Consider the following 11,866-nt stretch of genomic DNA (forward strand, 5'->3'; position numbering starts at 1 on the left):
ACAAACACTTATTCTATACCAGATGTTCACAGTCCTGGAAAAAAAGGTAAGCACGTTGAAATAATCACACAGACTGTACTTTCATTTTAGTTTTGCGCTGTTTCATATAACATACGCAGCTGGGTTAACAATAACTTTTGACAAAACGTACTGCTTTAGCGTTCAAACTTTTGCTTTTTACGACCAAATTTTGATGTCAACAACCGGTAATTAGCTCTCTTTATAAAAAGGAATAAACATCAAAAATAAAGTCTTCATGAAGGAAAAGTGAAATCATCATTGTGGAAGATAGAAAGAAGAGCACTGCAAGCTTTTTTAACACATAAAAAGGTTGAAAATAGGGGTGCACCGATAGTTTTCTGGCCGATCACCGATTTCTAAAAAGTCTGATCTGCCGATTCAGATCCGATAACGATTTTTGTTTTATAAGCGACACTGTCAGGTGTTATAAAGGTCACAATGCACCTTTAAATTTCCAACATTATTTTATTGAAAAACATTCCCTTGAGCAATATCCTAGAAACAACACAAACTTGTTATAACTGGCCATAATGCTCTGAAATATAAATGAAGTTCAGACAATTGTTAAAACTACAAAAATCGGTAAAATTGGTTTCTCATGCAAGTATCGGACGATTTCCAATTTCTCAAAATTAAGGAAATCGGGGCCGATGCATCAGCCGGCCGATTAATCGGTGCACCCCAAGTTGAAAAATACTAAAGTCAATGTACTAAGCAAGGTTCTATAGATAAGCATCCGAGGTAAAGGTCAATCCAAGCAGCTAAAACCAAAGCCAAGGGACCAAATTATACACTATTTAAATGAACTCACTTTTATCTCGTTGTTGCAAAATTTAAATGGTAAATGGACTGCACTTATATAGCACCATTCTATCATATCAAGATACTCAAAGCACTTTACACTTCAATCTGTGCCCTCATTTACCCATTCCTACAGAATCTATAGAATCTCTCTCTCTGAATCTATAGAGACACACATCACATTCATTCAGTGATGGGACACACATCGGAGGCAATGAGGGGTTCAGTGCCTTGCACAGGGACACTTCAGCATGTGACTGTTGGTGGAATCGAACCTCCAACTCTCCCACTGGAGGACGACTGCTCTAACCACTCAACCACAGCTGCACCTTAAAACAGCTGAATCCATAAGAAAATAAAACCAAATGTTAGTGATAAACCACCATCATTTGCTTTACAGCAGATAAAAACAAACGAGCAGACAAGAACACAGAAAGCAGTTGGCTGCAACATGACTGACATTATGAATCTCTAATATTTGAAAGAATAAACCCAGAAACAAATGAAAGAATAAACATCTCCTCCATGTTTACTACAAGAAAACTGCATGTACTTGCCTCCATTGCCCTCTTTACGTCTTCTTTCCTGAATACATTTAATGTCATAAACTCTGTCCCAGGTTAATAAAGACAAAAAACATCTGGTCTTGTGAACATTGCAGTGAATGTGCAAGACATATCAGAGCTGATGTGAACTTTAACTCTTGTCCTGTACAGCTCAGAGGAAATACAAGCTGATAACTTCTTGAGTCAGCTCAGGACAAGCAGCTGTAATTTTATTAAAACGCGCTGCTTATCATCATTATGCAACTCCACTGCAAGTCACTTTATTACTGTGCTGCTTCACAAGAACGACTCGTTTGAAAGCTATTTGATGTTTTACGCGTTTCCTTCGGTTTGTCCTTTTTTTTTTTTTTTTATTTCCTGAAAACAAAAAGCGAAGTCCACCCAAAGAGCCTTGTTAGCTAGCATGAAGTTCAGCCGCTACATCCGTCAGCTTCTCTCTCATGTTTTTTCTTCTTCGCCTTTTTCTGGTGAAACTTTCAGCTTGTTTTTTTTTATATATATATATATATAATAAGAAGAATAAAAAGTAAAAGTTTGTTCACGAACCAAACACCGCAGATATTTGAGTGTCTGGTTACACAGAGACGAATTGGAGGTCTTACCTCTGGAGATATGGAAACAAGTTGTTTCGCTCCATTTTTATTTGCTTTTTTTTTTCCGCTAAAGTCGTCGGTGGAAGTTCATCTGTGATAAGACCACATTAATAACAAAGAGGTCTGTAGAAGAAGCTGCTGCCTCCTCCATGTGCTGCAAAAACATCTAGTCTCTGACTGAACCGAAACCAAGAGGAAACAGCTCCGTGTTTTTCTGCTCTGTAGCTTTTTTCTTTTTTTTCTTTCCCCTCGTTTGTTTTTAAATCTGCGAGAAGAAAAACTTGAAGCTGATAAAAACAGGCTGCAGGGAGCCGTGACAAACCCGGAGCTTTAAGTTATGCAACACGGTGTTTACACTTGGCACAAAAACGTAAGGAAATGTGTGTTTGGTTGATTATTTATTGGTTGAAACAACTGCACTTAAGATTTCACCAATGGAGGACCAGTTTATTTTCCCAGTAACTGTTGCTACATTTGTTCAGAAATGAGCACAAAAACTCTTCTCCCATGCCCAACAGCTTATTTTGCTCTTGACTTTTTGTGTGTGTGTTGTTTATTGGCTTAGATGATTGAATTGTGAAGAAACAAGCCATATTGGCAATTTAATTAACAAGCAGGAGCCTGCATGTGGAAGAACCATACACAGCCACAACAACCCGGCACCTCATCCGCATGCTGCTCAGCAGCTTTTGTGATACACTGCTGTGAGACGACATCCCATTCTTCAACTGGTATTTGTTGCAAGTTGGCCAGTCATGGTTGTGTTGGAACAAGCGGCACACCCAAGCTGACACCAGAGGAGTTTAACAGGGCTGAGTTCAAGAGAGCAGGCCATCTCAATGTGTTCAACATAATGGTACTTCCTCCAGTTATTTAACAGTCAACAATGGTGTACAGTGCTGCCAGGTGAGAAATGTAGGATTATTGTAATATAGTCGTGATGAGTCCGCTTCCAGACCGGCTCTGCTTCTTCTTCTTTTCTTTTCCTCACTCATGGGGCGGGCGCAGCGGACTATTCAGCCAATCATGGCCGTTGTTCTGAGGCAAACGCATCGTAGATAACATTTAGAAAAGCACGATTGGCTGGAATTTCCAGCCAATCGTGCTTCTGTTTCTGGACACAGATGCCTTCAGGGTTCACAAAAAAACTCCTACAGACATTGCGACAGGCTGATGACAACCAATTACAACCACACATTCACGGAATGGTCAAATTATCGTATATTTGGCCTTTTTTGGGATTACTGATCGTACAGAGGGCAAAATTGTTGTACAAATACGATAATTATCGTACACCTGGCAACATTGATGGTGTACCACAAGGCTCAGTCTTAGGACCCACCCTCTTTACAATCTACATAGGTAACCTAGGTCAAAGCATCCTTGATGCATCCTTACATTTCTATGCTGAAGACACAGTCGTTTATTGTCGAGCTAAAACAGTTGATAAGGCTTTCCAGCTTTTGCAATCCACCTTTGACATCATCCAGTCAGATTTGTTCCGTCTCAAACTTGTCCTAAATGTTAACAAAATGAAAGGGATGCTTTTTTCAAACAGGAAGTTGGTCCCAGCAGTTCTTCCGCTGATTTTATCCTCAAATGGTGTCCCCATTGAGTTTGTTGATTCCTATAAATATTTGGGTATCTTGGTCGACTCACATCTCTCTTTTAAGCTTCAAAACCTAGTAAGAAAACTGAAAGTTAAACTGAGTTTATTTTTCAGCAACAGATCCTGTTTAACTCTGAATGCTAGGAAACACCTTGTAACTGTGACTTTCCTTCCCTCCATTGATTAGTGACATCTATATGAACGCTCCTACAAGCACCTTGCAGATGTTGGATGCTGTCTATCACGGTGCACTAAGATTCATAACCGGCTGTAACTACCGTACCCATCACTGCACCCTGTATTCACTGGTTAACTGGACATCATTAACTTCACAGACTCTCCCACTGGTACATTTTCATCTTTAAATCACTTCTTGGTCTGTTGCCTTCATACATCTCCTCCTACATGTCACTGCGTGAGTGCAGCTACAGCGTGCGCTCTCAGGAGATTATTACCTGCTGTCGTCATCACTCTTTGTTAAAGAAATCAAGTCTCTCTTGTAAATGAGTCCCTGAGGCTCAATAGGATTAACCTGTAAAAATAAAGGTTGAATTAAATAATCCCCTCCACTCCCAATTTCTGGAGATAATCTCAGATAAACATTGCTCTAGCATTGTCAAATTGGAGTATAGAGTTAATTATCACCAATCAGGCACCTGCTAGTCATGCAGTACCAAAAGGTCAAAACACGCAGCAAAACAATAATAAGCTGTTTGGCAATGGAAAATAAGATCTGGCAAGTTTTACCTGGGCACAACCCACATGCTCAGCTCTACTGCTCAATCCACAAATGTATTTTACTAACAAATGTGTACAATTCAAGGGAAAATCAATAGGCTTTTCAGTGTTATAAGGTTTATTATGAAGAAGAATTGTTACAACAAAGAAATAACCAAACATAAGTTTCTGCACTTTCTGTGCCGTTTGTTTTACCATTTTAAAAAAATCTACCTTCTACAACTGTTATAGAAACTTTTAAAAACTATAACCAAAATGTCTGAAATTTGTTTGAATGATGCCTGGATTGTTCTGAGGTGCAGGTGGATATGGCAAAAAATATAATAAAGTAGTCCCTCGCTACTTTGCGGTTCGTTTATCGCGGATTCGCTCTATTGTGGTTTTTCAAAATAAGAGTGGACATGACACACAATTGTCTGATCTGTTTAGGTATTTTTAATATACAGACGTGTGGTTTTGTATTAAAATAAAATGTTTCAAGGCCTTCGGAAATAATGATACATCCGATACGTACAAACCTACTTTAGATCTCTAAATCTCTTGTTGCAGACACAGTTGGCCTACCTTTTTCTCCTTCGTGATGATCCTGCTGACACACATCTCTAACTGAGCAAGTCCAAAAAGCAGCAGAGCACAGAGCTACGTGCACTAAACTCATTTTGCTCTCCATTGTGTAAAAGTATCTCATCTGTGCATAAAAAAAAATACAAACTTTCAAAACGAGCAAAAAACAGGTCAAACCGTTTTGAAGACCGTTTACAAGTCAAACCACCGATAGTTTTCAAAGTCACTGGCTGAAGCTCTTGTTCCAATAATAGAGCCGAGATGTTTGGCAGACCACAATAACACGGTCCGATGTAGTCAGGTGATAACACAGTGTGGAGGAGCAGCAACGCCTCTTTATATGACAAGTTTTAGGACAGAGAAATCAAACCCACAAACAAATCGGTTATAGAAAAAGGTTTGTAAGCTCAATCATCCAGATATTATTTCCCCAGAAAGCTTTTGTGCTTTATTTGTACCAACACGAAGCCGCATGTGGAAAACAGGCCTGACCTCAGACATTAAATGTCACTCAGCGGACGTTAGATTGAAATAGAAACCCTTACTTGATGACTGAAGAGCTGGGCGGTGTCGCTGTAGGAGACTCCAGCCCAGATTTTAAAGCAGAGATGAGTGGCTGAGCGTCATCGTCCGGAGGTTTCGTTACCATTACTTCCTCGTCAGACGAGTTATCCTCTGATGCTCCGAGAATAAACTTGAGGCGCTCCCTGGTTTCAGGTCCGGAGTCGTGCATTGGTGTGTTGGATATGAGGGGTTTCTGGGGGGCTTGCGGCTGCTCTGGGTTTACTTTAGAGGAGGCCTGTGGAGGATCACACTCCTCTGGTTTGACTGCACAGCCTGCAGAACCATTGGCCAGCAGATTGTTGTTCTCATTGTGATTTAATTTCACAGCGGCTGCTGACGGGGAATATTTGTCTGCACGAGGAGCGGTCTTTGAAGTGGACATGTCCTCCTCAGCTGCCTGGGAACCACAGCTAGACAGAGATTCCTCTCCTTTCACAGGCATTGCTACTGACTCGGTGTTAATTCTCCACAAGAGCACGAAGATCCACAGGATTAATCCCAACACTGCAAACTGGAGCATCTGCAGACATATTCTGAGAATGGAACAAGAACAAGATTAACGTAATTATTCAAGAGACGACAGTAACATTTTCTCAAAATACTTGAGCTACCTTGAAAAAAATTACTTTAAAGATAAATCTGCGTATGGGCCTAGAAAACTTCGAAACACCCATGCACTCATGTTCATGTGACCTGCTGAGTGAATAAAGGACAACTTCACTTAGAATTTTTTTTTTTTAATATATTTTTCATTTTTAGAATAAAAAACAAAAAAGGTCCCAGCAAACTGTATGCAGGGATCAAGAGAAGTGGTTTCCAACAACCTATTTTTGTCTCGGACAACCAGATCTCGCCTAAAGGTTGTTCCAACCAAGTGATATAGACATGGATTAAAGTCGTCCATTGCCACAACGGATTTCCGTCATTTTGACCATCACTGATGTTACATGGACTAAACTGATGCTGCTTTTATCAAATGAAGAAGCAGAGCCACAGTTTTAACCAATCAGAGCAGGGCAGGTCATGTTCTCCGATTCAAGGATACAAGGTTCTTTATTTGTCATTCGCATCATACGTGGTACATGTGGTGGAACGAAATTATGTACACAAGGTCCCAGTTACATCCAACAATAAAATGGAAAAAAAAAACAGCAATAAGATGAATGAATGAAGAAAAACATCAGCTAAATAAACACTAAGCACTAATAGCATAAAAACATTACGTCGAACAGCAGCACGAACATGAGTCTGTGTGAGCAGATGAGCACTCATGAACACAACATGAAACAGATCAGCAGCAACATGAAACAGATCAGCAGCAACATTGAAACAGATCAGCAGCAACATTATGTGATTTTTCACAGTGATTATCCTGGTTAGAGATTCATGAGTCTAACAGCTTCAGGGTAGAAGCTGTTCCTCAGTCTAGTGGTTCTACACTTAATGCTCCTTAACCTCCTTCCTGAGAGAGCGGGATAAAAAGTGTGTGTGCTGGGTGAGTGGGGTACTTCATGATGCAGGTGGCCCTCTTCCTGCATCTGGAGGTGTAGATGTCTGTGATGGTGGGAAGGCTGACTCCAACAGTCTTCTGTGCAGCCTTCACCACTCTCTGCAAAGCTTTTCTTTCTGCAGCTGTGCAGCCTCCATGACACACGTTGATGCTGGAGCACAGGATGCTCTCCACTGTACACCTGTAGAAGGAGGTGAGGACTGAGCTTCCCAGTCCATATCAGATACATGGCGGATGACCGCAGCGTCCCCAAGAGACAGACTGCATGTGAGACAGACTGCATATGAGACAGACTGCTGGTGAGACAGACTGCAGGTGAGACAGAATGCAGGTGAGACAGACTGCTGGTGAGACAGCCTGCAGGTGAGACAGACTGCTGGTGAGACAGATTGCAAGTGAGACAGACTTCAGGTGAGAAAGACTGCAGGTGAGACAGACTGCTGGTGAGACAGACTGCTGGTAGACAGACTGCAGGTGAGACAGATGGATTGATTGATGGGTGGATGGATGTATTGATGGATGGATGGATTGATGGATGGATGGTGCACCAGCACGGAGGAAATGTGCCCAGCGGGAGCCAGCCAGACATGGGAGGAATGTTCCCCACGAGAGGGGATCCTCCTCCGCCGTGCGGCCGTCCCTTCCACCAGGTTGAATCCCCCAGACAGACTACATGTGAGACAGACTGCATGTGAGACAGACTGCAGGTGAGACAGACTGCATGTGAGACAGACTGCAGGTGAGACAGACTGCATGTGAGACAGACTGCAGGTGAGACAGACTGCATGTGAGACAGACTGCATGTGAGACAGACTGCAGGTGAGACAGACTGCATGTGAGACAGACTGCTAGTGAGACAGACTGCACGGACTTCACCCGTTTACAAACTTTCTTTCTGTTGCTCGATTACCGTTTTGAGCTACTTATTTTACTACCTGCAGTTTGTAATCTACAAAATATGATTTTCTGTTGGGGGGCATTTTACTTGTGTTAAGTTCATCTCAGTTGTCCCCAAGTAAATGTTTGTGTGTGTGTGTGTGTGGGGGGGGGGGGGGGTAGCAGGGTGAAGGAACAACATATAAAAGCCTAGAGGGCCCTCTAGTGGCTGCAACTGGTAATGTTTACTGGTTCATGTCTATGAATGAACATTTCAAGCGTCAGTCAACAATTGCATTATGAATATGGGAAAAATAAATGTATTAGTCGCTTCGGTGTATAATCACATGACTTGCAAATTTATACAAAAAGGTGCGACTTATACACCGGAAAATACGGTATTCATTTCTTTTTAATAGGAAGGACATCTCTCAGTTGAGCTATTAACTTCATCATATACCAACGGTGGCACAGTTTGTAGAGCTGTCGCCTCTCAGCGAGAAGGTCGCCGGTTCAAATCCCGGCCCGGGACCTTTCTGGGTGGAGTTTGCATGTTCTCTCCGTGCATGCGTGGGTTTTCTCCAGGTACTCCGGTTTCCTCCCGTCCAGGGTGTCCCCCGCCTCTCACACAGTGACTGCTGGATATGGGCACAAGCGACCCCGGTGACCCGAAAAGGAAGAAGTGGGTAAAAGATAATGGATGGACGTTTTAAATACCACAGCATCAATGGATAACCTTGATAGTGGCTAAATGAGTCCCACTGCAGTTGTGAGGTGTGATGTGTCCTTGAGTCCAGTGAACTGAGAAAACGTGACTGGATGTAGCATTTGTGTCTGTTTGCTTTTCTAATCTGTAAAAACTGCCATCCAGGAGATCAGAGGTCAGAAACTCTCAGACACCATGTATTCTGGGTACCAGGAGATTTTAAAAAAATCCTCTCTCTTACCAATTCAGCTGCTAATAAGAATTTGCACTTGTTTTTTCTTTGCAAAGTCCAGCAGCAGGACATGACAGGAGGCATTTCCCAGCCAGAGTCCATTATTAAACAGGCTGCTCAAAACAGCTGACATGAGCCGAGAGTGGCTGCTCCATGTGGGCTAAAGGTCAGCACGAGGGAGAGAAAGCAAGAGAAACATCCATACAAACAGCAAACACTCATTAAAAACATTAATTAAACCCATGCAGGTGTGCAATCTGTGTACAAAGATAACGATTTCCTACTTAGATTACAAACTAAAGGTTTGTTTTGGGTGTGGGAAAAAGGTATTTGTCCTCAAAGCAGATCTGATGGGTTTCTTTTTTGTGTGTGTGTCAAACTGTTAAAAAAAAAAACAATGTTGACACGGCTGTTTACAGTTTGTGATTTAGCTGAGCAATAAAAGTGGATAAATAAATACTTTAGCTCCATGCTGACCTCAGCCGACAGCTAAATGTGCACAATAACAAAAGGCTTTGAGCTGCAAAGTGACCGATATTCACACAACTCGTATTTTCTTTATAAAAAAAAAACCTATTTAAACTTCGCGGAGCGTCATTTCAAAACGCAAGCAGCTCTGTTTGTTGTCAGCGCGAGACGAACCGTTGACTGACATTTTTCAGTCTTCACACAAAGCTCAGCTAAGCTTTCATTGTGAATTAAAAAGCATTTCTTCCTGCCTAACTGGCCAAATAAACGAGCCGTGCATTCAGAGAGCGCCGCTGGTAATCTCCATGACGGTTTGAATCATTTTAGAGCGTGGAGGAGCAGCAAAATGTGGACAAAAACACCTACCACTGGTGCGGGCGGCGTCATCTTGTATCCGCCGACAGCAGCGCCTCCTTCTACTGAGCGCGATAGTAAACATGAGGGAGGAGAGTCTTAAGCTCCGCCCACGGATCTTACAAAGATCAAATGCGTGCAAGATGTTTCACCCAATCAATTTAATTAACTAAAAGTGAAACGGGACGGATGTTTTTAAAGAGAACAATCATATTGTTCATATGTTGGCAACAAATTTTAAAACTGTGAAGTTCCTGCTAAATTCCTAAAAAAATTAAAAAATCAGCTTCAACTTATCCTTTTAGCTTAAAAAAAAAAGATCAATAAAGAAAACTATTATATTTTGAAAGTTATTTGCAGTCCAGCAGGCCTGTCACAAAAATTTTGCTAGGCGATTAATTTTCTCAGAAATTATTGCAATAAACGATAATATTGTTTGATTAGTCATTGTCAAATTTAAGGAGAAATGTTAATTTGTTTTGTGTGTAATACATTTTTGACCACCAGATGGCAGTATAAGACAGTTTGAACCCAAGGATGGATAGTGAGGGAGCAGCAGCGTGTCTCTTTAAGAAAAATGGGAGGGAGGCCCCCTGGTGACATGGACTGTCTCTCTTAGGTTCTCAAAATGGCGGATGGTTGGTGTGGTTTGAGCTCTTTAGCATAGCATTTTTCACACAAAGCTTTTAATTTAAAAATCAGTAAACAAATTTTCAGCTTCTTTTTGCAGAGAAAAACTTTTTACACAAAGGCACGGGTTTCAACTGTGAATTTTGGAGCTTCGACGAGACGGAGGTTTTTTCCCCGACGTCGGCCTGTTAGCTTAGCTTGTAGCTTAGCTTCTCAGCTTAGCTGCTTTTAACGATCCAAAAACTCGATTTTGGACGGTTACAACAGATTTAAAGAGAAAGGAGGGGTCAGTGAAGAGCACCGGAGTTGAGCCTTTTGTCATCCAGTGTCTTCAGTAGAAAGAGAGAGACACGAAGAAACGATAAAGCCGATAAATGAAAATGAGGTTGATAATTTTCATTTATCATGCGATTAATTGATTTATTATTTATCATGACAGGCCTAGTTATTTGTCATTGGACTAAACACAATTTTTCTAATGTTACTAAACTAAGTTAATCAAATCACAGTTACTCATTTTGTGTTAGGCTGCAGTGTTAAAACATTACAAATAACTCAGTTTGGCACTGGAAACTCTGATTATGTGTAGCACAAATTATTAAAAAAATGTGCCAAACATCTTACATATTTTAGTAATATAATATATTTGATACATTTGGTCTAAGAGTGCTGTGTATGATAGACCTTTTCAGACATTTTCATAAAAATAATCTAAATCATGCAATGATATCTCGAAGTTATGATACCATTTACCGGTAAAATAATTGAAACTTAGCAGCTCAATATAAAAGTCTGTTGGAGTCAGCCTCCCCACCATCACTGACATTTACACATCAAGAAGAAGGAAGAGGGCCACCTGCATCATGAAGGACCCCACTCACCCAGCACACACAACCTCTGCTCCGCTCCCCCCAGGAAGGAGGTTAAGGAGCATTAAGTGTAGAACCACTAGACTGAGGAACAGCTTCTACCCTGAGGCTGTTAGACTTATGAATCTCTAACCAGAATAATCACTGTGAATAAATGTTGCTGCTGATCTGTTTCATATTGCTGTGTTCATGCATGCTCATCTGCTCACACAGACTCATGTTTGTGCTGTTGTTTGACGTATTTTTATTGCTTTTATGCTATTAGTGCTTACAGTATTTTTAGTTGATGTTTTTCTTAGTTCATGTCTTAGATCTTATTGCTGTTTTTCTTTTACTTTTTATTGTTGGATGTAACTGGGAACCTGCGTACATAATTTCGTTCCACCACATGTACCACATGAGATGCGAATGACAATAAAGAAACTCTGACTCTGACTGACTAATGACATAGCATTTTGAAATTATGAAATGTTATCTTAAAAATATGGCTTAGTCATAATTTCAAGATCTAATTTTTAGAGATGCGTGTTTTTTTTTTTTTGTTTTTTTTTTTTTCCGGTTCAGTCGCCGACTGTTAAAGGATGCAAAGTGACTTATCTTGCTTGAACAAATGCTCTTTGATATTCCTGCTCTGGTCTCGCGGCATCTGTGAGAACGCGCCAAAACGAGAAAACACAAATCCCGTCGGTCTTCGCGTACAGAACCAAACCGACGTTCACGATTAAAATATATATATTAAATGTGGTTTTATTTGTTTAAGTTTAG

The 11,866-nt window shown here is 40.9% G+C and overlaps 1 protein-coding gene across 1 annotated transcript in view; it reads right to left on the reverse strand.

Moving 5' to 3' along the window:
• acacb (acetyl-CoA carboxylase beta) overlaps window positions 1–9,669 on the reverse strand; it is a 31,350-nt gene extending 21,681 nt beyond the window's left edge. The window contains exons 1-2 of the mRNA XM_037681047.1: window positions 9,615–9,669; window positions 5,438–5,989 (exon numbers count right to left, since the gene is read on the reverse strand). Coding sequence (XP_037536975.1) covers window positions 5,438–5,976 — 539 coding nt within the window. The 5' untranslated portion in view covers window positions 5,977–5,989; window positions 9,615–9,669. The remainder of the gene's footprint in view (window positions 1–5,437; window positions 5,990–9,614) is intronic.
• Between the last annotated feature and the right edge of the window lie 2,197 nt (window positions 9,670–11,866).

This window comes from Nematolebias whitei, chromosome 8 (assembly GCF_014905685.2).
Source record: "Nematolebias whitei isolate Nwh7 chromosome 8, NemWhi1, whole genome shotgun sequence".
Taxonomy (NCBI): domain Eukaryota; kingdom Metazoa; phylum Chordata; class Actinopteri; order Cyprinodontiformes; family Rivulidae; genus Nematolebias; species Nematolebias whitei.